Source organism: Mustela nivalis, assembly GCF_964662115.1.
Source record: "Mustela nivalis genome assembly, chromosome: 17".
Classification (NCBI taxonomy): Eukaryota; Metazoa; Chordata; class Mammalia; order Carnivora; family Mustelidae; genus Mustela; species Mustela nivalis.
In genome coordinates, this window is record NC_139036.1 from 57,774,313 (window position 1) to 57,801,560 (window position 27,248).

General features: G+C 57.2%; 1 protein-coding gene and 2 long non-coding RNA genes across 7 annotated transcripts; 1 reads left to right on the forward strand and 2 right to left on the reverse strand.

Annotated features, from left to right (window-relative positions):
• Positions 1 to 26,876, reverse strand: MXRA7 (matrix remodeling associated 7). Of its 5 annotated transcripts, XM_082705301.1 has the most exons (5): positions 26,565 to 26,875; positions 12,064 to 12,136; positions 7,815 to 7,911; positions 6,726 to 6,806; positions 2,463 to 3,775 (listed from the first exon to the last, which is right to left on the reverse strand). In XM_082705301.1, exons 1-4 carry the CDS (start codon positions 26,823 to 26,825, stop codon positions 6,773 to 6,775), a joined length of 465 nt encoding a protein of 154 aa, XP_082561427.1. In that variant the 5' UTR covers positions 26,826 to 26,875; the 3' UTR covers positions 2,463 to 3,775; positions 6,726 to 6,772. The 5 variants fall into 5 exon arrangements, with proteins under 5 accessions (XP_082561426.1, XP_082561427.1, XP_082561429.1 ...); XM_082705300.1 differs by lacking the exons at positions 2,463 to 3,775; positions 6,726 to 6,806 and adding an exon at positions 1 to 1,041 and having other exon boundaries at positions 26,565 to 26,872; XM_082705303.1 differs by lacking the exon at positions 6,726 to 6,806 and having other exon boundaries at positions 26,565 to 26,874.
• LOC309850840 lies at positions 14,081 to 15,659 on the forward strand. The gene is made up of 2 exons (XR_014304464.1): positions 14,081 to 14,261; positions 14,491 to 15,659. It is a non-coding gene; the product is annotated as an uncharacterized lncRNA (long non-coding RNA).
• LOC309850841 lies at positions 20,570 to 26,177 on the reverse strand. Its single transcript, XR_014304465.1, has 2 exons — positions 23,254 to 26,177; positions 20,570 to 20,753 (listed from the first exon to the last, which is right to left on the reverse strand). It is a non-coding gene; the product is annotated as an uncharacterized lncRNA (long non-coding RNA).
• Positions 26,877 to 27,248: the final 372 nt, after the last annotated feature.

Below are 27,248 nucleotides of genomic sequence, written 5' to 3' on the forward strand. Positions count from 1 at the left end.
TTCACTGTACTGATTTAGCTTTATTCCAGCAAATACAAAATATTTATAAGAATTTCGCAGGTTCTCTCCTCACCAGACCCTCCCGAATTCCGTTTGCTGTGAGCTTTCGTGCTAATGGAACAGAAACGGCCTGTGCAGCACGGAGGAACCGCTGTATCCCCTCGTCCCACGTTGGCGGACCCCAGGAACCTACGGAGCCCCCGAGCTGTCCCAGACACCGTCCCCATCAGGCCATTTTGGGGTTTTCCGGCGTGCTGTCTGTGGAAAGGCCCTTTCCCTGCACACATGTCTGTCTTCTCCCGAAGACCTTCGTCTCCCTTATAGGCGGGCACCATGTTGCATCTTTGATGTCTCTCTCTAGCAGGGGCACAGTGCTGGGTGTGTTATAAACACTCAAACGAGCCTCCCTTCCTTAAGTGGGAAGTCCGTGTCATGCTTAAATGGGAGGGGCTCTTTGCGGGTCCCAGCTCTGAGGGCACTGATCAGTTCCAGCACGGAAGGTGGGTGTTGAGGGGTTGAGTTAGGGTTTTTGCTAAAAGCACGCTCCGAGCCTGGGACAGGCAGCAGCTCGCATCCCTGGGCACAGTGCCCCTCCCCCCCACCTGCCCGCACCTGGTGTGGAAAGGATTCGGGGGCATCGTGCAGAAGATGGGTAACAGGTCCTGCTGCCTGGGTGTCCAGCCTAACAACGCTGCCCCCTCATTCTGCCTCAGAAGGCTTTCTGGAAGCCTCCGGAACTGCGGGGAGCATTCTCTTGGCAAACGCGTCTAACTCTGATGACCGTGATCCCGATTCCTATAAAAGGAGGACTAAGCTGTGGGAACTGCACCATCAGTGCCATCCACCTCTGCAGCTATGTCTGGGGGAGGGAAGGAGCCTGCGGACGTCTGCATGGGAGGGCCCGGACCTCGCCGGACGAAGGCCATCTACATGTCGTAGAGCCGGAGCTGCTCCTGCACATCGCCAGCGGACATCTCCCCGAATGTCTCCTTGTTGTCCTGCATGAGCTTGAAGATGGCTGCCAGCTGCTCCTTCTGCACTCTGTGGGGAAGAGAGGACAGAGAGAGAGGAGAAAGGTGCTCCGAGCCCAGGGTGGCAGGGGCGCTGGGGGCCCTGCTCTATCCGCTACTGCTGAGTCTGCTTTCCAGGACAAGAAGAGAATCAAACCGCACCAAAACGCACTCAAAGCTCAACGACCTCAGCTGGAAGGTTCTAAAAGCCGGCTCTAGGTCTTGGGTGTTCGCTGCAGGTCTGGGGACGCGAGTGACCGTGTGGGTTCCGGTGCCCCTGTTTCCCCTTGGGACCCCTTTGAGCATTGACCTCGCACGTCAGGGGAGGTAACGAGGAGAGGCCCGTTCTGTTAGGTGGCTGGAGAGCGAGCCCCCGAAGAAACAGGTTAGCGACGGCCTCAGTCTAATTTAGAGGGATGAGGACAAAGACCATGGCCGGCCGAGACGGAGGGGGCGCACGTGGAGGGGCCCACGGGGGCTGACTCAGAGCTGGCATGGGGTCTCAGCAGGGGACTCAGTAGGGGAAGGGGCTCAGCACCTTTTCCTTTTCCTGATTTGCGCAGATACCTTATGGCCAGCGGGGGTCCTGCCTCTCCTGCCATAGACCGGCCCGCACAGGCTGGGCTGCTGGGACTGACCAGCTGCTGTTTTTGTGAGGCTCCGCCACACCATCTGACTGGCACAGGGCAACTCCCAGGAGCGCAAACATTTGGAAAGGGTGGGGCAAGACTTCCTCAGAAAGCAGGGACCGTCTGCGGTTCCCGTCCCCGTGCCGGCTGTTTGCACGGCTGGCGTCTGTCTTCTGCGTTATCTCCGGGCCACCACACCCTGCTCCTGGGCCCTCTCAGCCTCTCCCTGCAGCTGGCAATGCCACAGACACGGGCAGGTCCCACGTGGCTGGGCTCTGGCACAACCTCCGGCCACCCAGCACTCAGAACGCTGCCCGGGGCCGGACTGGGGTCTGAGCATCTGGTCTTACACGTGCGTCTCAATAGATTTCCTTCTGTGGGAACCCCATGTCTCCCATCCAGAAGTTGGTTTTCTGGCTACAGCAGCATCTAGAAACTCAAACATTGAAGTCCCAAACCCCAGCCTCTCTTTGTCACCCCGCGAATGTGCTTTCTACGGTCTGTTCTCCCATCTGGAGGAGAAGGAGCCTGCCGTAGGTGTTTGGTACCCCACCGTCCGAAGACAGCACTGAGAACTGAAAGCGTGTGTGTTGAGCTCCTTGGATGAAATCAGCATCTCCCCATCCCGGGCGACCACAGATTCCCAGATATTTTTGGTGGTTGTGGTGTTTGGGCACTTTTAACAGGAGTGGATCTATGGCTTGGACTAGGCTAGAGAGCAAGAGGCATTCAAAGTGAGAGAGAGCTCAAATTTTAATGGGTTCAAAAGGAGATTATTTTTTAAAAAACAAAGCAAAACTGAAAAAACACACAGTAACCGAGATCATCTACTCCAAGTTTATTGGGCTGAACAAAGGCCGAATGCACAGATCCAAGGAGTATGTGAGGCCTGGTGCCTACAAGGCCCTGGCAGGAAGAGTCCAGACAACTAACTAGTTAGATAACTAACCTGGAGGGAGTCACCTACTTACTGGATCCGTAAGATCCCAGCCTGGGCAGGGCCGTTCTTACTGCTGTGTGGGGACATGTGTGCCACCAAGCGCACATCTCCTCGTCACACGGCTTAGCGTGGCTTACCCACTATTGCCTGGTCTGCTCTCCGCCCCTAAAACCCAAGCTTTTAAGCCCAGAGGAGGAGGTCACTGGGAATGTAACATTGCCTCAGAGGTCGGCATCCTGGCCTTCCATTAAATGGCAAAAAAGTTCTCTATAAACTTACTGCTTAAAAAAAAAAAAAAAGTTTTAACCAACACATCTAAAAACTGCCGATTAGTCTCATATAGTATAAATACTGTCCAGTATAAAACTCCAAGAAATGGATCTGGGACTGATCTCACTATCTGATGAAATTCTGATCTGTCTAGGACACCTTCTAGGGAACGGCATCGTCCAGAAATCTACTTCAGGCGCACTCTTCCTACTGCTTCTGCCGAAGGTGGAGATTTGGCTGAGCTGGTAAGAGCGTCAGGGAAAAGGCTTCTGAGCTCCAAGACGACCGGATTGCAGAGACTAAGGGCAACAGAGATATGGGGCCGGCCCTGGTTCCCTGCTCTGGGACCATCAACATGCCATCGCTCGCCCCCTGCCACCGAGCCAGCCAGCCAGAGAGAGGGAAGTGGGCCCCCAGGGAGAGGAGGACAGTCAGCCACCCCAGAGCCGGCTAAGAGCGCAGGAGCTTGGCCTCAGCTGTCTGGAATGCCTCAGAGTCTTTCTCGTTTTGGCTCCAGTGATGGAGAAGGCCAGTAGAGGGTCGGGGAGGCACTGGAATGCAGCTACAATGGTTTTGCAATGACAAGGTGTCCGTCACTGGGGACATCACAGATGTGAAGGGTGAGTGGAGAGCGGGGTTCAGCGATAAGAAAGACCAAAGTCTACAAAACCCTGGCTTAACCAAGCAATCCACACCAACTGGGAGGAACACCTCTACCCGGGGTGGGGCGGGGGGCAAGGTACTCCCAGCACCTTCCCCGCCGAGGGGCAGGTCCTGATGGAGGGTCTGGGTCCCCGCGGATTTATGCCGGCCAGAGCCTGTACGGCTCTGCTCTGGGGATTTCCATTTTAACTCTCAAGCTTTTTAGATGCCAAAAGGAAAAGCCTTTAGCAGGAGGCTAAGGATAACTTCATTATTCTTCGGTTCTGTAAAGAGAAATAGGGAGAAAAGATAATTTATTTTACTTCTTCCATCTAACAAGTATTGTGGGGGAGGACACGAGAAACACGGATGAGGAGGAGGATGTTTGGGATTGCAGATGCTGGACACTGGTTTCTCGGTCACGGGGCAGTTGGCTTCTTGTCACCTGCAGTAGGACACTCTGTTCCCCAGAGCTGGCCTGACTCAGCACAGGACCTCAGCAGCCTGCCACACCCCATTCTGAGTCCGGAGTCCATGAACTACTGTTGAGTTAGGTCAGGCGGTTGCTGTCTCTGGGCAGGACAGGCCCTTTCTCTGGGCTGGTGGGCAGGGCAGACTCTAGGTCAGACACTGGGCGCTTCTGAGTTCTGGCTCTGTGCTTTACTGGGCCCATCCTGTCAAGTTTGACTACTCCCTATTCCTGCCAGCAGGGTTTTGTCCCCGCTGGGGAAACTGACACCCTAGGATGGACGTCCACCTTTTCTAAATGACACCCAGCAGCACACGGACTCATCAAGGGATCGCAGGGGATCCGATTTTGTTCCTCTGGCGCCCTCTCCTGGAGGTCAGAGTCTCGCGTGTTTCTAGACCTTAACACTGGCCAAGCCTTGGCCGACTCAGCCGGTTGCAGAGGCCAGGATATCCCACAGCCTGGGTTCCCCCGCCTCTTCCCCACACCCTGCCTGTGATGTAGTTCAAAACACCTCCACCACAGTCGTGTCCCCCTCCAGAAAGGTCAGGACATTCTGAGGACCTTCAGAATGGCAGTGGGAGCTGGGGTCCCAGGTTCCTGCGTATCAGAGCCTTCCTGGTCTACACTTTCCTCTGGACCAGAAGGTGGGGAGAACAGATGGCGTACAAGCACAGGAGTGGGCAGGGGCGCTTCTTCTTTTTCCTGCCAAGCTCACTAGCTTCCCAAGCTCTGAGAGCCGGAGGAGCCGTCAGCAGCCGGCCAGCCCACTGTCCCGTCCACGCTCGGAAGCTGGATGCGGCCCCTCCCAGAGAGACTGCGGTGGGAACGCACACCCCCGCCAGCCAGGCATGGCAAGGCGAAGGGGGCCCTGAGCCCCAGGAGAAGCCCCGAAGGAGGGGACAGAACACGCTCTTCCCTGGGCGGCGACAAGCTGTGGATTCGCTAACCCGACCGTGTTCAGCCCCTCGGGCAGAAGGAAGCTGACCTGCGAGCGAGTCCAAGGATGGGAATGTCCATTTAAACACGCAGAGGAACGATCTGGGGTCTTGATTTTAGTCCCGCTTCCTAAGTGCTATGCCCTGAAAATTTATGAAGTGAGGCTTTAGGGGATGCGGGATCACGTGACCACTGAGTCCCCGGGCTCAGCCTACTGCTGCTCTGTTGGCTGAGTTGAGAAGTTTTTAAAGTCAGGGATTTGCGGCATTTACTTGCAACTCAGCTGGGACCCAGAATGCCAGGAGAGGAATTAGAAACAGGCAGCGTTTGGTCGGAAAGAATCTGACAGGCAAAGAAGAAAGCACACTTCGCTGGCCTGTGGTTTCAGTGTTGGACGGTAACAGACGGATTGTTTCCACACTGGAATTCCAGGGCGGTGTCCTACCCACAGCTGGGACCAGAACGCACTTGCACCCGCCGGCGCTCCCGGGCCACACGGGAACGAGCCGTGCTGTCAGTGGAGACAAGGAGCCCAGGCGCCAGCCTCTGCAACCCCAAGCATCACCACAAGAGGGACGGAAGCGGCTGCAGGAGAGGTGTGGTCAAGCAGCCCCATGCAGTGCCACGTGGGCTGGCTGCGTGCAGGGGCAGGAGGCGGCAGGCAGGCAGGCAGGCAGGCGGCACAGGCAGATGCGTCCAACGGCCACGGGGAGCATGCTGGGAAGGGCAGGCATGAGGATGGACATGAACTCCAGCTGCACCCGGTGAGGACGGCACCACACGGAGCGAGGACTGTGTTTAAGGGCCATGGCGTCCACCGGCCCCTCCTCCACTTGGGCCACAGCCTCCTTCACCCCGAGAGAAGCCCCGGGGCACAGTCTCCACCTCACGGAATAGCCAAATGTCAATCGGTGCGTGAGAAGCCCTCCCCACAGGACCCCTCGGGAAAGAGCCCCGTGGCTGATGGAGTCTGCTGTCTAAACACAACAGAGGACAGACTTTCCCCCCCTTTTCCCGCAGTCCTGGCTCAGAGCTCAGGGTCGGCGGCATCCGACCCCGCAGCCTAAGGCCTGGCATCCGTTCCCTGTCCTTCCTGTTTCAGTGGCTCCTCACAGCCACAGGGAGCACCTGCCCGAGCCCTGGGAATCGGGCCTTCCCGGCCACAGCTCCGTCCACGGGGACCTCTGCGGGACCTCAAGTGCACCCCGCCCTCCCTATTCTTAATCCAGGGGCCACACACGTTTCCTGTAAAGGGCCCGATACTGACTCTTCTGGGCCCTGTGGCTCACGTGGTCTCTGTTGCAATGACTCGCCCTGGCCACAGGGGTGTGGAAGCCTCCACAGACCACAGGAAACGGAAAGAGTGGCCGTGCTGCGGTCACACTGAGCTTACCGACCAGGACTGCACCCGGCCACCCCTTCCTCTGCCCCGGAAAACCTGCCTGACCCACCACTCAGGAGCACAGGGTTCTTTTTTGTTTTTTTGTCTTTCTTCTTACGGCAGGACAAAGCGGCAGGGCGACACCCAGAGGTTCCCGAGGGGGACGACAGTTCGGCCCCAGCCTCACAAGGGGGCGCTAGCTCCCCACCAGCGGGTGCTCGAGGCCCACCGGGGACTTAGGTCCCCTGGGCTCCCAGAACCCTGCAGCCCTGGGAGCAGGGGCCGGGTCACAGGGCGCCCCACCCCGTGCTGGTGCCCGGAATGTACCAACTGGTTAATGAAGGTGGCGGAGGAGGGGAGGTTTAGACTCGGTCAGTCATGTTGGGGACACGTTAACAGACAGGGGGAGGGAAGCATCACTGGTCTAGGGCCTCAGTCTCCTTACCAAAAGGATTTGCAAGAATATGTGTGGCTCAGGACCTAAGGAACTTGCTACAGGGAAGTGAGGTCAGAGGTCAGCTCAATCCTGAAATATAAAGGCAGCAAAGCGGGTCACACCCAGAAGCAGCGTCACCAGCACCTAGGGGAGGGGCGTGGATCCGCGGGAGGCCACCTTTCCTGCTCCGGGTCTTCCTCAGGCTGGGCCTACGCCGCCACCACCCCCTCTGCTCCAGGGGAAGAGCCTTCCAGGCCGGGTTTGGAAGAGCTGGGGACAGCTGACACAGGGGAACGGGGATTCTCGTGGGCAGAACGGCTTCTGACCTTGGAGGGACCCCGAGTGCCGTGGCCAGCCGCAATGAACGGCTGTTGGAGTTCTGCATTCGAATACGCCCTCCTGCCGCCTGTGACCCTGGCAGCCCAGCCTGGGTTCCTGTTTCAATTCCCGCTTGAACCGAAGCGCGCCAGGCCCCAGGCCGGCTGGCAGCGTGCAGGAGACAGCTGGGCTGGGGGTCTGAGCACTGCTTCTCTCCCCAGCTGTCCTGCTGCTTCCAGAGCGTTCCTTAGCACCCTGGCGGGATGGAGGGAGGCCCGCGGGTGCGCAGTGGGTGTCCGGCGGGGGCGGAGGGGCCCCAGTTCTAAAACTGAGAAGCTAGGCAGCTGCCATTGTGTGGGAGCCCCGTGGAGCAGAACAGATGCAGACGGACCTCAGACGCTGGGCAGGAGGGGAGGGAGGGAGGGGGAGGGGGGCTGCCAAGTGGATGAGCGGGAAGAATCGCCCGGTCTCAAGTGATCGATGGGTTTTGTCAGGAATTCGCCCTGGGAGGGAAGGGCCGGCCGCTCGGCCTCTCGATTTTCCCTTCTGAGTGGGAGAGAGGCGGGCGGAAGAGGGGCTCAGCCGCCCTCCCCTCCTCCCCCCACCCCCGGAGCACCCCAAGGGGACTATCTGAGGACAGCCAGGACAGGAAAGAACCCCTAAACCAAAAGTGGGGGCATGGCAGCGGCTGGGGCAGCGGCTTGCTGCAGGCTCGCCCCCTCCGCTCTCCCCCTGCACCGCGTGACCGTGACCGAAGAGGAAAGTGCTAGGCGGCCCTACCTCTGCTCCTCCTCCAGCTCCTCTTTGGTCATCATCTTCTTGTACTGGTTTCCCCGCAGCTTCCCAGGGCTGTATTTAAAGGAGAAGACCTCTCCCCCTGCAGAGAGGAGATGGGGTCAGAGGCAGCGGGAGGGTCTGAGTGCTAGGCGGCCTCCCCCAGACTCAGGGTCCCCTTCCCCTTTTGTTAGTTTCAAAAGGGCCGTCTCGCCCAGAGGGGGTCTCACCGCCCTCCCCCCCCACCCCGGCCCCGTCCACCCCAGTGCCCGCACAGGTGCTGCCAGGCCTCAGAGAGGGCGGTGGCAACTTTTCTTCTCGCCTGACAGGGCTTCCTCCCACAGCCTTTCTGTGAAATCCCACGGCCACTGAGGAACTCCAAATGGGGATCCGGAGACAAAATTTTAACAGCTGGGGAGAAACCAGTCCCCCTCCTTAAACAGCACAGCTCCGTCCTCCCAGTGATGGTTCCCTTCCCACACCGGGCTGAGCTGTCCGCAGGTCTGTCTGGCTGCCCCTCTCCAGCGAAGGCTCCGGCCGAGCTGCCGCCTGCGAGGATGGTCCACCCTCGCCTTTGAGGCCGCCCACTGCTGCTGCTGGGCGACTCACACCGGAGGGAGCAGGCTGGGCCGGCTGCCGGGCTCCCTGCCTCTCCTCCGGCAGGAGGGTGCCTGGGACGGCACAGGGACTCCCAAGCCTCCTGCTGGGGTCCTCCAGCTCCAGGGCCTGGGGCTGCCCGCCAGTGATTAGAAATCTGGAACAACGCATCCAGCCCACGGTAGGACCGGAGAGTGCTGTGGCATTTCCACACCGTCTTGAATTCGGGCATCAAAACTGGTTTCGGGTGGGTGTGCTAGGATCTGCCAGCCCCTGAGGGCAGACTCCTAGCTGCCTTAGAACAAACAAACCATCTCGAGGCCTGATGAGGGCACACCAGAGGTCTGGGCAGAGGGAGGCAGGACCGTGAGACAGGGAGCCAGGGCAAGGGCTGGGCACATGGGCGCGGGCTGCAGGACAGAAGAGGAAAGTGTCCCCAGAGCATCGCCCTGGGCTGAGCATCAGGGAGGAGACAGCCCCTTGGAAGCGAGGCCCGGCAGGTGTAGGGCACACAGCCCCAGCCGCCCCTCACAGAATGACCTGTCTTGTCTAATTCCCATGAAGGTGTAAAGAAAGGAGCATGGGAAATGCGGAGGCCAGCAAATCGCCCTCCCGTGCAGGCGCAGACCTTTTCAGTTCTGTTCTGGAGAGTTTACCGCTCTGTCACTCCAGTGCCAGGAATCTCAAACGCCTGGGCACCCTGCCCCAGGCCACCCTGGCCTCCTGCTGGTGGCTGTCCGGCTTGATCAGGCAGGCTGGCGGGGGGGGGGGGGATGCCTGGGCCCGTCGGATTCAGCTGCTCTCTGGGCTGAGGGAGGAAGGTTCTGGATGCAAATTCTGAACCCAAATGTTACATGGTGGGGACCGTGTTCTCTCCAAACCCTCGCGGAGGAGAAGGCTGGCCGGCTCCACCGTCCTCTCTCATGGCCCCTTCATCCCGGCCAACTGCCCAGAGAGCAAGGCTGAAGCCTTGCCTTGGGAAGAAGTTACTCCATTTGCACAAGGATTCCTTTGCTCTTTGTTCTTTCTGCAAATATTTAGTGAGCGCTGTGCTCGCAGCAAATAAAACGTACAGCAAGTAAAGAGAAGTCAGATACAGTTGGAAGTCGGTCGTGAGTGCTCTGCAGAAACGACATGGTGTGGGAGGGAGGGAGGGGGCTGCCGGGAAGATTCTCTGGGGGCGGGGGTGGCATCAGGAAAGGTTTTATGGAAGGTAGTTGAGGGGGTGCCATGAGTTGAAGCCTGCGGTGTCTGGGGAGACAGATCTAGCAAAGCAAGGAGGCCGATGGCACTGGGTGGCAGAGAGAGGGGCCAGGACATGGGGGGTGGGCAGGGCAGGACATCATGGAGGGGAGGGGCCAGGACATCACTGGGGGAGGGGCTTGGTTCTTCCTCTGGATGGATTAGGGGCCTGGCCCAGAAACAGAGGACTCTCTCCCCATCCCTCCCCACTGGGGACCCCAGCCCCCCCGCTGGCCGGCTCTTCCTCCAGGCTGAGCTCTGCTCAGGTTGACAAGCAAAGGCTGGAAAGTTCCATTCCTTGTGGGTCCATAGAACGGGGAGCTTCCAGCAGCACCGGTATGGGCTGTCTGCATCTGGGGATCTGGGCACTTTGCTGAGTGAGTCAGAGCTGCTGTCTGAGGGGCCTGAGTCCTTGAGGATCAGGAAAGCCCCCGAAAGCCTGCCTGAGGGGCGTAATCCCACAGAGGCTGCGGTCTCAGAATGAGCTCACAGCCGACCCTAGATTCCGGATCTCAGAAAGAGGCAACAGAGAAAGAAAACCAATTAGCTTCAACATCAAGGTCATTGTGTTGCTATGTTTTAGAAAAATAACACATAAAAAATTCTGCCAGCTGGGTACGACTCAAGGTTTCCATTTATGGGGCAGGTCTGATTAGTCTCCTGTTTTCGGGCCCAGGCAGAACAAACAACTAGAAAAGGCTTTCACTTAATCACATCGTATGTGGTGGACCCAGGGATAACAGTCACATCCAATTTTGCTGGCCCAGAGGTTTCGATGGGAGGGCCCCCTGGGAGCAGGACTTCCTCCTGCAGCTTTCTGTGAATCACCAGGTCGCTTAGGGAGGGCCTCTGAGCGGCACTAATCAATTAGCCTGAGAGCTGAGCGGCTCACTGCGGAGGGGCTGGGGGCTGGTCCTCTTTTCCTCTGACAGCTGCGGCCATAAACCTCGCCTCCCGCCCCTCCCTCGCCTTGTCAGAGCTGCCAGGAAGACACTGGGGGATGGGGGGTCTCCTGGGGGCAGCAGTCAGAGAAGGGGGAGGGCTCCTGACGAGGCACAGGGCTGGGTGTGAGGCTGGTGAGCTTCCCCTCGTTCTAGCCTGGGGCATCTGGCAGCCTTGGCTCTGGTCCCTGTTGGTGTCCCCAAGTCACTAACAGGATGCCGACTTTTGGCATCCCTGCAGGCGCCTGGGGCCACCCAGACAGGGACAGACGCCAGGGCCACAGTCCCACGCATCTCTAACCTACAGATGATGGAGGAGAACCAAAAGCTCTGGGGAGAGCAGGAGAGCAGGCTCCCTCACCACCGGCCTGCGCAGCTGCCTGCCCTTCCGTTCTCCTCTGAGGCAGTACTGACAAGCCACAGCCCCATGGGGCCTCAGGGGGGAGCTGTGGGGCCCCCAGCACTGCCCTGCTGCGGGCCACACACCCACGCCAGCCGTGGTCAGGGCATTCCTGCAACCCTCTCTTTCCACTGCCCCTGCCAGCAGTGAAAGTCACAGCAACAGTCTCACTTTTTAAAAAAATGATGAATATTTCAAACACAAAAAATAAAATTAAATAAATAAATAATAATAATTAAAAAATAATAATAAATAAAAGGAAAAGGAAAAAATAAGAAAGAAAAGGGGTGCCTGGGTGGCTCAGTTGTTAAGCATCTGCCTTCAGCTGTGGTCATGATCCCCGGATGCTGGGATCAAGCCCCGCATGGGGCTCCCTGCTCTGCGGGAAGCCTGCTTCCCCACCTTTCTTTTCCCCTGCGTGTGTTCCCTCTCTCACTGTCTCTCTCTGTCAAATAAAAAAGAAAAAAGAAAAAAGAAACAAACGTACACAAAAGGCCAAGTAATAAGTCCCCCAGACTTAACAAATGTTGACATGTTGGTTCTGTTCGTTGTTCGTTTGTGTGTTTTTAAAGAAATAAAACACGACGGCCCAGCAGAGACCCAGGCCACGTGTGGTTGTGTCTCTGTCTGTCCGGGGGACTGGCCCCCGGGGGGTGCCCAGGGCAAGCCCACCGCGCTGGCCACCCAGTCAGGTGTGAATCTGGCCAGTGTTTGAAATGCTCCCGGTCACTCCCGCTCCCTTCTCCTGGCGGGCGGGAGTCTGATGGTGGGGAGGTGCGGCCAGTCAGCTTGTCACGGGGCAGAACGCGTGGGCAGCGGCCCTGTGAGTGGCTTTCGCCTCCATCAGATGGAAGGGGAGACGTCGGTTGTCTGAAGTGCTCGAGCAGTGATGGGACGGGCGCTGGGGGGCAGGGCAGGAAACGCAGGGTCAGGGTGCTTGGTTTACTGGCGAGATGGGCCTTCCAGAGCCTGAGACAGCTCACAGTTCAGAGACAGGAAGGTGGGGACAGAAAGAGGAAAGGTGACCGGGCCGGGGTGGGGGGTGGGTACGCCCTGGAGGCCGGGTCCCACTCACCCTCTTCTTCCTCAGGCCCTGCTTGGGGTGGGCTGTCCCCGCCATCCTCCTCCTGCTCTGGTTCCTCTTCCTCCTGCAAGGCAAGGAGGGAGTCAGCCCTGGGCACCCGGAGGAGCAGGAGGCGGTCCCTCTGATGCGTCCTGCAGGTGCCTGATTCCTTGGTGAAAGCCACCTGACCGGGGTTGGGGGTGGCAACGGTCACCCTTGGGGGGAGGAACCAGTGGAATCCGCACGATCTCTGTGTAAACACCCCCGCGTGGCCAAGATGACGACCGGGAGGCTTTTGACCATTGAACCTCAGTCCCTCTGCCCTTTCTGCGTGGGTGCCTGTCAAAGCGTCTGGAGGCCGTCCAGGTCATGGGATGGGACTCCCACCCACGCTCCGCCCCTGACCCTGCGCCAGTGAGTAGAACAAAAGGCACCAGAGGAAGGCTGGCGGGCCATCTGCAGCCCGGGGCCAGGCTGGGCCATCACAGGGGAGCGGCGCTCGTGGGCGCAGACTCCGTCTCTGCCTCCTGGCACCTCGTTTGTACCCCTAAGAGGCTCAGCATCCATCTTCCCCAAACTGGGGCTCTACCTCCTTCAGGGCCGGCGCTCTCCCATGCAGGAATGCTGGGGGGGGCGCGGCGGGACAGGGACCCACGGATTCTCCAGCTATAGGGAATTGAGGGTCCGCGCGGCCCAGGGAACCGTGATGGGAAGCGGCGGGCAAACACGGACAGACCCGCAGGTTCAGCGAGGGCAGCACACACAGGAGGGAGCCGCCCACAGCCGGTGGAGACAGCAGCACGCCTGGGCCTTTGGGACTCGGCTCCCAGAGCAGGAGCCTGGAGTGGCCCGCAGCAGGCTCGCTCACAAAACAGTGAGCGAAGCAGCCAGTCACAAGTAGCAAACCCTGAAAGGCCTTGAGTTTTCTGGGACTTTCTCGCTCTCTGGACCCCACAAAATGCAGCTGGGAGGAGCGGGGCAGGAGGCAGGAGCAGGACTTGTACTTGGCAACAGTGTCCAGCAAACTCAGCACCAGTGAGATGGGAGAGCTACGCTGCCACGAGGGCCGCCGTGACGCCCCCCGGATTTTGCACAGCAAAGCGTCTTTGTGGCTGCGGGGAGGGGGCCAGGCCTCTCCAGGGGAGGCAGGAAAAGGAGACACCCCTTTGACCCGGCAAACCCACTTCTGGGGATCTGCTCTGGACTGGGAAACCACCTGTCCATGTTTTTATACAAGGGCTCTAATTGTGTGCAGTAGAAAACACAGCAAACTGGAAACAAGGAAATGTTCATCCTTAGAGTGAAATGTCTTACCAGTAAATATATTTGGTTAACGTGTTCACCACGACATTACCAGGCTGAATATATCACAGTGTGCCTGTGCCATGCAGCCCTGTGCTTTAAAAGGAGGCGGCGGTACAAACCGATGTGAGAAAAGCATCAGGTAAATTACCAAGAGGAAAAGCAAGAAGCAGCACGGTGTGAGGGGGACAGGCTTCTTGGTGTAAATACAAAAATGGAAGTGCACACACATGCTCCTAAATGCTAACGAAAGTTTTTCTGGAAGGATGGCAAGGCACTGTTAGCAGTCACTACCTTTGGGAGGCGGAGCTACCATTGGGGGTGGAGCCACCTTGGGTGGGGCTACCTAGGGGGGAGGGGCGGCCCTTCTCTGTTCATCTGATACATTTGTTTATTTGGATTTCCTAATAATACGCACGAATATGCATTAATTACTCCTAACATGTTTTTTTTTCTTTAAAGATTTTATTTTATTTTATTTATTTGACAGACAGAATCACAAGTAGGCAGAGAGGCAGGTAGAGAGAGAGGAGGAAGCAGGCTCCCTGAGGAGCAGAGAGCCCGATGTGGGGCTCGATCCCAGGACCCTGAGATCATGACCCGAGCCGAAAGCAGAGGCTTTAACCCACTGAGCCACCCATATTTTTAACATGTTTTAAAAATACTACATAAGCTGAACTTGAAATCTGCTGGACTATGAAATCTAATTTCTTTTTTTTAAGGAACAGAAAAGGAAAAAAAAAAAGAGACAAACAGCCATTAACCCATTCAGGGCTAATAAAGAGAGGAGGTGGATTCTCCCATTACGTGTGCGGGACACCGAGATAAAAGAGAAATAAACGCAGTCCCTTCCACAAGGATGTCATGACGCAGGTGGGAAGACAGCTACACAGTGACTGCCATCCAAGGTGAGAACGTCAAGAGCCGAGGCCAACCCCACCACCGCAAAGGGACACGGTGAAAGCAGACCTGCCAACACTCTCCTGGGGAGACGCTGGTCTATATTTCAATCTTGCACTTGACTTGGCTGTTGCTTAAACTGTGGCTGTGATCCCGTTGGCAGGTTGGCAGGTTAGGAAAGCAATTCAGAGGTCGCTACTGATGGATACATTTTATTTTATTTATTTGTTTTGACAGAGAGAGAGCGAGCACAAGCAGGCAGAGCGGCAGGCAGAGGCAGAGGGAGAAGCAGGCTCCGCACTGAGCAGGGAGCCCGACGCGCAGGACTCCATCCCAGGACCCCGGGACCATGACCTGAGCTGAAGGCGGATGCTTCATCGACTGAGCCCCCCAGGAGCCCAGCTTCTGATATTTTTTTTTAAATGTGCAACCCACATCTTAGTGTGGTTTTCAGCTTTAAGAATTTCAGAAGCTACAAACATACCAGAAGATGACACTGGAGAGGTTATTTTCATTTTAAATATATTGCTATCGCTCATTCAAATTCGTGTAATTACCACAGTCCGGGGCTAGATAGGGCTCCAGCTGATTTTCACAAAATTCAAAAAAAATAGTCACGGCCCGAGGTTCGGCGACTGAGGAATCGCTTTTGTGATTCCAGCCTTTTGATCTTACGACAATCTGACACACACCTGACGACCTGGACGTGACTTTAAGGGAGGCTGACCAGCTCCCCAAGGTGCCCGTGGGAAAGGCCTCCTCCACCAGTGCTTCGGGCGCGCACGAAGATTAAAATGAAAAACTTGGCATTCAAATGTCAGGAAGCTAAGTATAAGAGGAATTTAAATAAGTAAATATTCAACGGATGTGTGCTGTAACTTTGTAGCATTTACACTCCTCAAGTTATTAAAAACTAAAACTGCATGAAGACTTTGGGGGTACCCCTGTATCCCGGAATTAAATGACAGATAAATAGCGCAATGTGTGTGGCAGACGGAGATACTGTTTTATAAAGTTTCTGGTGCGCTGTGTCTTTATATACAGGGATGTAATTTAAAATAGATTTTTTACTGGAGACTTCATGAAGTTTGGAAAGCAGTGTGGGGTTGGCCATGTACTGGTTTCTGTACCCTTCCTTCGGAAGATGCCCCTTGAAGCCCGTGGGCCCGCTGGGCACCAGCTACCTCAGGGCGGCCAGACCCCCTCCCGCAACAGACTGCTCACAGCCCGCTTTGCAAGGCCAGAACAGGTCAAGTCCTTGCGGGAGAGCGCCACGGCTGAGGGCTGGGCCCTGGGCACCGCAGAGAGCCCCCACCGCAGGCTTGTCCGGGTTACTTGGTGAACTTTAAGATGACATCACCATAATGGAGCGGAGTCCATGATTAAACAAAACACTGTTTATTGCATTTTGCCCTTATTTTATAAAAAATGTGTACCCGACAGAAAAACGGAAGTGCTGATACCGGTCATAGGGTGGGCGGGTCTGGTACCCAGCGCGCTTGGGACAAAGATGGTCGCGCTTCTGGACGTGCGGCCCATCGGCCTCCCTCCAGGGCTCTCTGCCTCCAGACGGTGACCGGTGTTCATGACCATGAAGGAGGGCGGTGCGGGGCAACCCGGTCGTCAGCAAGGCTGCACCTCTGCCCTTCCCTCCTGCCACACGTCCCGCCTTCCATTCTGCTCTAGCACGGGCAGTTCTGAAGGTATGTTTTCTGGAACACACTGTGTGTCTAAGCAACACAAGAGAGGGGCCCCGAGGGCAGCTCGGGGAGCCTGAAGGGAAAAGCGAGGCTGCAGAAGGGACGCTGGGCAGGGAGCCTCGCGGCTTCCGCAGTGACTTGCTGGAGTTTGGTGTGGTTGCAGGGGACTGCGGGGGGCTGGGAAGCAGGGTTTGGACGAGGGAGATGTTACAAGGGACAAGGCACCTGGGGGGGGGGGCTGCCGGCAGCTTTAAAATGGGGAGAAATGGGAGGAGACCAGCCTTGTGGGAGCAGAAAGGGGAATGGCGTAGTGAGGGCAGGGTGGGAGGCAGGAAGAACTCCACGAAGGGGGATCAAAGCGCGGGCGAGAGACGTCAGGCCTCAACTGGGAGGTGAAGGGACTCTGGCCTCCAGCTCAGTGTTTATTGAGTGAATCAGCGAAGGCCTGGCTGGCCTGGCTGAAGGCGAGCCCCTGGGGCTCTCGAGGTCTGACTCCCACCCACCCTTGGCTGGCTTCCCCACACTCGATCACTGTGGATTTCTGGTCAGTGCCCTCGGTCCTGAGCGTGCTGCAGAGTACCCTGTGCTGTGGGCTGAACTGGGTCCCTCCCCACACTCACAGGTTGAGCTCCAACCTGCGAGTATCTCAGACTGTGCCTATGTTTGGAGAGAGCGCCTTTGATGAAGGAATTCGGTTAAAATGAGGCTGATGGCATGGGTAAGCGGGGGAGGCCCCAACTCCATCTGACTGGTGTCCTTTTAAGAGGAAATCTGTAAGAAAGGACCCAGGTGAGAGACACCAGGGGGGTGTGTGCGCATGGAAAGACCCCTTGACACGGCGAGAAGTCGGCACCTGCGTGCCAGGGACAGAGGCTTCGGGGGAGAGCGGCCCTGCCCACATCGGGACTTTGTAGTTCTGGAGAAAAGAAATGTCTGTGTTCCGAGCCGCCCAGTGTGTGGTTCGTTGTTCCGGCAGCCCTAGCAAACCGACACACCAAGCTCTAATGAAAGTACGTCGGTTTTGAGAAAACCGTGAATTGGCGACGCCCTCTGGGAGCGACAGCCGGTCTCATCCCGGCTGGTCCCCAAGGCAGTCTTGGGCTGGGACCCAACGCCTCACCTCACTGACCAGAGCCCACAGTTTGACTTCACATGTCCCGGGACACGTCTCCAATTCAGCCGTTTCCCCCAGTGCGGGGGATGGCTCGGCGGGGAGAGGCCAAGCACGGGGGCCAGGGGCTCCCGGAGGCCAAGGAGGGAGGCTTCTCGGAGCCAGCGCGAACCTGCAGCTGCACATCGCCATATGGCTGCTCCCGCGATCCGGAACACAGCGCTGAAGCAGAGGAGGGGGACAGAGAGACAGAGAGAGGGACGGAGACCGGGGTGGGGAAGAGGCAGACAGCGAGAGAGAGAAACAGACATCTTTGTGTCTGCCCGAGAAGATGTTTCTGCCCTGGGGTCTCGCACTCAGGACTCGCTGGGATCCTGGAACTGGGCACCAGAGCTGATTCGGGCTGTGGCTACAGGCCCCCCCCCCCCAACCCGGTTAATCCAGGATGAAATTAGAGGACCGCGGGGCCACTTGCACGGGATGCCTGTCCCTCGCTACCCTGCCGCAGCCAGCAGAGAGAGCAGGGAGCTCTCAGGGGCCCGTGCACTCCTCCGCAGCCTGGGTCAGGCCCCTCCACTGCAGGGCCCGCGGCGGGGTGCGGGTACGGGGCTCCCTCCTGGCTCCCACCGCAGGCCCAGCGGGTCTGACGGCGCTCTCCCCCCTTCCAGACAGATTCCATTAGGCAATCGGGCTGTTCATCTTCTGCATTCAGAGGGCAGCCGCCGCGGGCGAGCAGAGGGCACAGAGCTGGTGCCAGCTCCCACACCGCCCACGCTGGATGGGGAGGGCGGGCCAGCAGAGGTCACGGCGGGCTCTCTCCACCCGTGTGTCTCAGCAGCTCAGCCACCGGCGCCTAAGTGACAGCTCCAGGCCAAGGACGTGTGGGCCAGCCCTCTACATCCGTATTTGCAGCTGGATAAGGTACCCCCCACCCCCGCCAAGACAAGGAACTGACATCTTCTTCTCCTAAAGTGGCCCCTCTCAACTCCTCAGACTTTCTCAGTGGCCACAGCATCGTTGACACTTGGTCACGGCCTGGGAATGGTGACCCACGCCTGCTGCTTCTTCTCCACTTGGACTTCTCAACTGCCCCCACGCTCCACGCTCCTGCCAGTCCCTCAGGGCCCGACAGGGCACCATGTCCTTGACCTTACTCTCCTCCAACTCGCTGGCTCTGAGAACATCTTCGAATGCCAGCTTTATGACTTTTTTTCCTACTAAAACCCTAAAATGACCATTGCCATGCTCAATTCAAATAATCCCCCGCTCTGAGGTTCTCCTGCCTCAGGAAGTTTAGTCCCCAGTGCGTACTGGGAAGTGCTATCCACGGTTGGGGGTGGGGTGGTGGGTGGAAACTTGGGGTCACCTTGGGCACACGGTCTGCCTTCCCCTATTCACCTCTGGGTGCTCCTCCTTCCTCTGTCTGCACAGGCTCCTCTGAGGCCACAGGACCCGGCAAGGATGGTTTTGAGTTCAGTTTTTATCCTGGCCTCGGCAGGCTAAAAATCTGCCTCGGCAGCTCCACTGGGGGTGGAATGGAAGGGAACTGCTGTACGGAGGGAGGTGGGAAGAGAAGGGCCAAGACCCTCGGCCTGGCGCGCGCACGCGCGCGCACACACACACACACACACACACAGGGCAGTTCTGCTTTTGCTTTATGCCCTGGATTTCCACCTAAGATTGAAGAAGAAGAAAGGTATCTCGTGCTTTTAAAAATATGAGAAAACCACTGATCTAATGTGGCTTTGACCCAAGACAAAACCCTAGCTGATAAAACCTTTGACGCATTGCCAGTTATCCAGTCTCTGTTTGAACACTTCTAGCCTCGGGGAGCTCACCACCTTACAGAGCAGTCTGCCGCTCTGGGGCGCGACACACAGCTCTAGTGCGTGCAGACAAGACGCACGAGGCCTGGGGCGTGAAGAGAAATGGCCTCGGCCTGCTGCCCAGGGTGTGCTACGAGGAGGCAGCATCTGCCTTGTTCCTTCTCTTTGCTGTCCTTGCAGCTGATGCACTCGCCAGCAGGGGCTGGGCTCTGCTGTGTGCTGAGCCTGCTGTGTGCTGAGCCTGCTGTGTGCTGAGCCTGCTGCTGCAGCTGGGGCTGTGGCCGTGAACATGGCAGACCTGTTCTCTGGAGCCGACATCCTGCTGCAGCGGACAATGGAGACAAACATAAAAGGTGACCTCAGTGCTGTGAAGAGAGCTAGAGAGAGGGTGGCGTGCTGGAGCAGGGGTCGGCGCACTTCTTGTTTGGAAGCTGCTCAGGGACACAGAGGCTCGCAAGGTGAAGGAAAAGTTGTGTGGAAGTCTAGGCCAGGAAGGGGCTGCCAGGCAGAGCGAAGAGCTAACCCTGGGCTCCAGGTGAGGTGCAGGCCTAGGGAGTCTGAGAGCCTGACCAGTGATGGAGGGGGCACAGGACAATGGGGACCGGAGGCAGGGCTGGCTGCAGGGACCACACTCAGAGTTTGGAATTTATTCTGCATGTGACAGGAGCCATTGCAGGGCATGGAGCAGGAACCGCGGATGTGGATTCCATGTGATAAAGATGGTGCCTGGAGACGGAGGTGACGGGACTCGCTGATGGAGGGACTTTGGGCCAGAAAATAAGAAAACAAGGATGTTGTGTGGGCTTTCAGCCTAAGCAGCTTTGGGGGGGCCACGGAGGAACTCCAAACAGATGGTGAAGAACGGTGGGGGCAGGGCAGAGCCAAGGGCATGCATGGTGGGCAGAAGTCAAGAACCCTTAACAGATACGATGGTCTCAGGGGACCTCAGGGGCTCACCGGACAACCACTGGCAGCCAGCCATGTGAGGTCAAGCTCAAGCTCAAGGAGAGCCTGGGCATCATCAGCCACTGATCAGGAGGATGACAGTGGCCAGCGCGTTCTAGAAGACAGGTCTAGAAATGAGCCGTCCACTTGATACGGGCATGAGCTCTTCCAGCACGGGCAAAGAACAAAGGAAGAATACTGGGGAATTCTGGGGAAGAGGCTGACTCCTGAGGCAGAGCTGGGGGATGGGGTGTAGACTGTGCCCAGCACACAACGTGCGGGGGCGCAGGGAAGAGTGGGGTTGCAGGGCCAAGTTCAACCAGCCCGACTAAAAAGGCCATCCTGGACTCCGACCTCCTATCCCCATTGAGGGCACATTCACCAGCCCTACACACGCTCTCTTGCTCCCATGGCCAAGCATGCCAGATCCAATCCTATCGGATCAACGGTTTTTGGCATTGTTCCTACAAAAGAGGATTTGGAGGGCATCGAAAGCTTCACAAAAAAACCAAAAACAAAACCACCCAGGGGCAGAAACATACCTTCTCCCCTTCTCAGCAAGAATTAGGTGGAATTTTTGTGTCTACGGTTTCATGGGGGGCGGGGGATAAAGCACAGGGAGAAGAGCCCGTGGACTGCCAAGACCAGGACAAGAGGGGTGAAGGGAAAGGAAACGGCTGTGCTGGGGACCGGCCAGGCTGAAGAACTTTCACCAGGACCAACTTTAAGGATCCTTTTTTTTTTTTTAAAGACTTTATTTATTTATTTGACAAAGAGAGGGATAGAAACCAAAAGTAGGCCAAAAGGCAGGCAGGGGGTGGGGGGAAGCAGGCTCCCCGCTGAGCACAGAGCCCGATGTGGGGCTCGATCCCAGGACCCCGAGATCATGACCTGAGCCGAAGGCAGAGGCTTAACCCACTGAGCCACCCAGGCACCCCAACTTTAAGGATCTTAGTAGAAGACGGGTGCCCCGGGTTTAAAGTCTCTAAGGTAGCCTCAACCAGGGGCACAGGAACTGGTGAGACTTCAGGAAGAATAAAGATAAGAATGATTTGACCCTGGAGCTGGGTTTACTAATCTTCATAGGACACCACTGTGCTGGAGGGATTTGCTTGTCTCGGGATTGATCTCAGAATCTGAGCCGTTAGTACATCAGCCTCCGGCCAGGAGACACATGAGTAATACCAAGGTCACAGAGCTAGCTTCTGGCTGAGAACATGCCCAGGGTTGTCTCCAGTGAAGGTCAGGTTGGCCAGAGTTAACAATGAACGCAAGGAGTTCTTCCTTGCAAATACTGGAAACAGGTGCGCACACACACACACTCTCTCCCCTGCCAGACACACAGAGGCCACGAAACAGGAGTGGTAATGGGAAAGCCCATGACTGCTAAGAGCTCTAGGACAAATCAGAGATGGTTTGAGTCCAACCCCTTCTACTTGAGGAAACTGAGGCCCAGAGGTTCTTCTCCCAAGTCCTTCCTAGGTAAATATATTAGGTGAACGGGTACCGTGATTTCTCACACCGGGTTTCCCCTGAACCCGTTAAATCTCATTTGTTGTTCCTTAGCCCCCATGGCCAGGAGGACGTGACCGATCCTTCTTTCTCCCACGCTGGAGGGCAGGAAGACAGCATCCCAGACCTCCTTCGTGGCTCGGACCGAGCAGCAAACTACTCTGTCCACATAGAGCACCCCTTCCAGGAGGAGGCTTCTGAACCCCAGCAAAGTCCTGCTTCGTGCACTGTCCCTAACGGCGGCCAAGCGAGCGTGGTCGGATTCCGGTTGTTGCAGAAATGCCTGAGCCGCCAGGTATCGGACACTGCTCAGGAAGCACAGCCACCGCTTGTCTCGGGCCGTCTCAGCCCTCCCACTCGGCGGCTGAGGCCGACCATCCAGGAAAGAACAGGGCTACGTACGGACAGACTGTCTGAAACGGCGCACTCTCCACGTTTCCCTTCTAACCCTCCCTCTGAAGCTAGGCAGCTTCACTACTTCTAGAAAATTCTAACCGACGGCTACATTTTCTGTGTGCAAACAAGACTATCTCTGGAAGAAAGAACAAAATTGAGCCATTAGGAAAGTCCCTGGACATCTTTCTCACATGAAAAAAAAAAAAAATTACGAGCCAGAACGACTTCGCATAAAGCACCCTCTTGCACTTCCAAACACTGAACTCTTGTTCGCAACTCTGGGCATCGTCCTCTGTCCGGGGATGTTTATGACTGTAATTACTGTGAACACACTGTTTTATGTTCTGCACTTTTCCTTACTTATTTCTACCAACTTGCTAATTAACTCAACGTCCTAATTAATGGACATTTGGAGTATTTCCAGTTTCCTTCCCAGCAAATCACTAGACCTACTACAGACTGAGTGTCTATATCCTCCCCAAATTCCTATGTTGAAGCCCTAAGCCCCAGTGGGATGGTATTTGGAGGCGGAGCCTTTGTTGGTAACTAGGGTGCGTGAGGTCCTAAGAGTGAGGTCCCCAGGAAGGGATTATTGTCCTTATAAGAAGAGGAAGAGACCAGAGAGCTCTCTCTCCACCACGTGCCTACACAGCCAGAAAGCGGCTGTCTTGTGAGCCAGGAAACAGGCTCTTACTGGGAACTGAATTGGCTGGTACTTGATCTTGGACTTGCCAACCTCCAGAGCTGCGAGAAATAAATCTGTACTTTTTAAGTCTCCCAGTCTGTGGTATTTTGTTATAGCAGCCCGAGCTGACTGAGACAAGATTCCAAAGTGATATGAACAACTGCCAGATATCTATTTGGCCCTCGACCAGCTGGCTTCTGCGCTTTTGTTAAGAGAACAGAGAGCGGGGCCATGTGGACACCACGAAGGTCGGGACAGATGATGCGGGAGTGGATTCACCGTCTCCTAAACCATTCCGTGGCCTCTGCAGGGGGTGGGGGGCACAGGGACACGCCTGCGGTGAGGACGATGGTGAGGGTAAGGGACACAGCATGGACCCAACAGCAGGATAACTTCAGAAGGTGAACTACGGGGGCGCTTGGGTGGCTCAGTTGGTTAAACGTCTGCCTTTGGCTCGGGTCATGATCTTGGGGTCCTGGGAAAAGGTCCAGGGTCTAGCTGCATAGTGAGGGCAGCCAAAGGAGGCTCAATCAGACCACCACCACCAGAGTGTCTGAAAAGCCAAGCCCTTTCCTGAGAAATTCCCCCACTGGTTTCTTTTTTCCAACACTGTAATTTTTTTTTCACGTATAATTCATATACAGTGTTATAGAAGTTTTAGGTGTACAATATGATGATTCAACAACTCTCTACATTTCTCAGGGCTCATCAAGATAAGTGTACTCTCCAGCAGTGTGTTTTGGGAAATTCCAACTTACAGAAAAATCAGAAGAATGAAACAATGAACACTCGGACACCCTTCACCTAAATTCACCAGCTGTTAACGTTTTGCCATCTTTCCAGTCTCTCGTGCGTGCATAGATGTGTCACTGTTAGAATCGTGACATGTTGTCCCTCAATGTTTGGGCATGCACCTTCCTTTTTAAAATTTATTTTATTTTTTTAGAGATTTTATTTGTTTACTTATTTGTCAGAGAGAGAGATCATAAGCGGAGGGAGCAGCAGGCAGTGGCAGGGGGAGAAGCAGATGGAGCTGGGAGCTCGGCCACAAGAGGTTCAATCCCAGCGCCCTGGGATGGTGACCTGAGCCGAAGGCAGATGCTTGCTTAACAGACTGAGCCACTCCGGCCTCCTAGGCATGCATCTTCCTAAGAACAAGGACATGTTTCTAATCACAACACCAGCACCACATGCATGAAATTGAGCATCGATGCAATAAAATGATCTCATAAGTCATTCCTTTGAAATATCTCCCAGCTACCTGCAAGATGTTCTTGATAGCTCCCCACCACAGCCCCAATCCAGAATCCAATCAAGGATCAGGCATGGCATTTGTCTGTCTTGTCTCTTTAGTCTTGAATCTAGACGAGTTTCCCTGCCTCCTCTGTGTGTGGTGACGTTGTCCCTACTCCGTTGCTGAGCAGAGCGAGGACCCAGAGTGCCAAGAAGTCTGAGTTCTGGCACGGATGTAAATCTAGCACTATTCGAGTGACCCTTGACCTTCACCTTGACCATGGTTTGGGAATCCTCTGACATTGCCTTGCTGGAATCCACACCTCCATTTCGCAAGAAGCCCGGCTATCCTAAGATTGCAGCCTACACATCAGCACCCAAAGGCACAGTTTCCTGGCCTTAAAAGGGACCAGCTCTTATTCGTGACATTGTTGGTCATGATTCTTTGTGAGGGAGGGGCGTGCCTATCATGCTTCCTCAGCTGCCCACCCCTAGGAGACATAACAAGAAAGACCTTCTAACAATACGGCTCTGCCCTCTGCTTGGCCTGCCTGTCCCTGCCGGCGGATCACCCCCCATTTCTTCAGTGGCTGCCCAGTGCCTCAGTCCATTACGCTACTTTGCTTCCCAGCACAGCGGGGCCACTTCCCCGATGACCCAGGGCTGCTTCCCTGGGCCCCAGATCCTTTGCAATAATCAGCTTTGTGAGTCAGAGGCAGCAGCTGCCCTGGGCCTCCCGGGCCTGGCAGGGCAGAAAGATGATTGGATCAGAAGAAGTGCCATTAGTTAGGCAAGGTGGCTGCTCTGCAGTCCCCCCACTCCCTCCCACCCACCCCCCATTTCCCCAGGGCCCTTCTACCCGCTTTCCAGGCCCAGCAATATGATAATGAGATCTCAAAAAATGCCCCCACCCACCCCACGTCCATATACAGACAATTTCTTAGCGGCTTCTTGCAGGGCTAATCCCACCACCGGGAAGGCAGAGCAGTGGGGGACAGTGGTATGTGTCCCCCCCAGCACCTGACCCCAGGCCTGAGGCACAGCCACGACCGTTTGCTAGCTGGAGTTGAGGGGGGGCTCAGCAACTCAGCAGGGTCTGAACCCACAAGGGCAGGGAAACGGACTTAAACGTAACGCTTACGTTGGGATAATCTCAGGACCGGCTGTCGCACAGGGAGGGGAGACCCAAGCCTCAACTCTCAGAGTCATGTGGCAGCTGCCCCACGTGGGAACCCCTGTGATGGGCTTTGTCCTCCGAGCACCCACTCACCCCCACAGGACAAGCATTTTCCTAATGAGGAAAACTGTCCTCTGGCTGCTCCTGACTGGGGACGCTGAGTCCTGCTCACCAGCTCTGGAACTGCTAAGGACCCCACAGGCCTTGTGCAAAGCTCTCTCAGAAGTGTGTTGTCCAGGGGATCGAGATGCTGACTGAGCGCCACTAAGGGCGGCGTTGCAAACTTCTATCTCGAATTTGCTGCTGGGGTTTCGAGGGCCCTGTGTAAACCGTGGGAGCAGGGCTGGTTGAGAACTGGGGCTGGCTGAGAAGGGCCCCCACATCTCTCCTAGGCCTAGAAGGCTGTGAGCGCAGGCAGAAGCCCCACCTAACACACCAGCACAGGTCCCCCAAACCCTACCTGCCACTGGCCGGGGAGGTTCGCAAGGGCAGCTGGGCCTCCATTAAGCAGAGTCTCTGTCCTTGGCCCCCGGGGGGACGGGGGAGGGAGGAATATGACAGCCCTCCTCAGGCGGATTGAGAATCCGCTCTCATGACACAATTAGTCACCCACTTGTCAAACAAAGCGCCTGCTCAGAGGGGTCCCTGCACGCTTAACTTGGCAAAGAGAAGCCACGCCTTGGCCCAGCCTCATGGCCTTCTCCCCTCAAGGGTTCGTTCCCCTGTAAACCACAGTGTCCAGCAAAATTCTAAAGGGCGCCGCAGATACTCTACTGACAGGGCCCCCAAGCAGCCTGCTCATGGTTTCTACTGTCCCAGCCGTCCTCCCCTGCAGGAAGAGGGGCTCGGGAGTAAGAGCAAGGCATTCTGGTCCAGCAGACTCAGGCACCGAGTGGTAGCCTGCCGGGGTCGAGGGCGCTGAAATCCTGGCAGTGTGTCTCATGGTGGCCAAGTAGGCTTCAATGTAAAGAGCAGCACTGGAAAAAGTGTACGGGGCCGGGGGATGGGCGCACATCTCTCCTGACGTTCCGAAGCAAGGAAGCAAGGCGTGAGGTCAGGACAGAGCTCAGGGACCGACCGCAGGGACTGGGAGGGGGCAGAAGCAGGAGGGCCGGTTCGGGGGTGCTCAGCGGAGCTTTCACCTTCTCCTCCACTCCCCCCAGGCCTGGCTTATCTGCAAGTCCGGGGCAGAGGTGCCAAAGCACGTGTGCAGTTTGACAAGCACCATACAAGGACCGCGTTTGTTCAACGCCTCTTCTTTCGGCCCCGCCCTGTGGCTTCCCACCCCGAGACCTCAGTGGCTCTGGAGTCTGGATTTCACATTGGTTTAACAGGAAAAATCAGCATTTTTTTCCCTAAGTATGACCATTTCTTCATGATGGAGACAACTCTCATCACCGCAGATCGTGAACATGCACGTGGATCCGGGAACCCGCGGGCCGGAGGGGTGCGGGGCGAGGGGTGGGTGTGACCCGAGCCTGGGAAGGAGGGAGCCGGGACCGGGAAGTGGAGCGCCCGCACCACACACTACACAACTCCCATAGGCTCGGCGCTCGCAGGCACTTGGGAGGGGGAGGGCCATGGCGAGTTTGCTCGGCGGGATCTGCGCTCCTGGGGAACAGTCGGCCCCAGGCAGGGAGCCCGGTCCCCGGCCCCGCCTGAGCTGGGGGGAGGGGGAGGCGGGCCCCGAGGTGGGGAGGGGCACCGAGGAGGGCCGGGTCCGTACCTGCTTGGCCTCGGCGGCCTGCTCCTCCGCCTCCGCCGGCGCCGCCTCTCGCTCCCCCGGCCCCTGGAGCTCCCCGGGGCCCTCCGGCGCGGCCGCCGGCTCTGGGGCGCAGGGAGGTGCGGGGGTCCCGGGGGCCTTGGCCGGGGTCCCGGGCTCTGGGCTCGCGGCCGCCCCGCGCCGCACCAGCAGCCAGGCGAGCAGTAGCGCCAGCACCGTGGCCAGCACGGGCAGCGCAGCCAGCAGCTCGGCGGGCGCCTCCATCGCGCCGCGGCCGCCCGAGTGCCCGCCCGCGGGGACCCCGAGGGAGCCCGCCGCGCCCCGCCCGCGCCCCGCCCCAGGGCGGAGCCCCTGCCCGTGCCCCGCCTTCTCGGACCCCCCTTTGCGGGGGTGGGGGTGGGGGTTGGGGTGGGGAGGACACGGGTGCTGGGGGACCCTGACCCCTGCGGCGGCACTCCCGAGGCGGGCCAGTCCCTCCCTGCACCGGGCAGGCCTGACGCTTGCGCTTAGATTTGTTTTGAAAACCCAGCTCGAAACGCTCTTTCCTCAGGCGCCCTTAGATTACTGTCATTTTCGGCATCATTTCCGCTCTGTACAGAAGGTCCAGCACTTCGGCACCGCAGGCTGGGAGATGCCGAGGCCCCCCACGGCCGGGAAGGCTCGCCTAAACCGTGGCACAGGACTGCC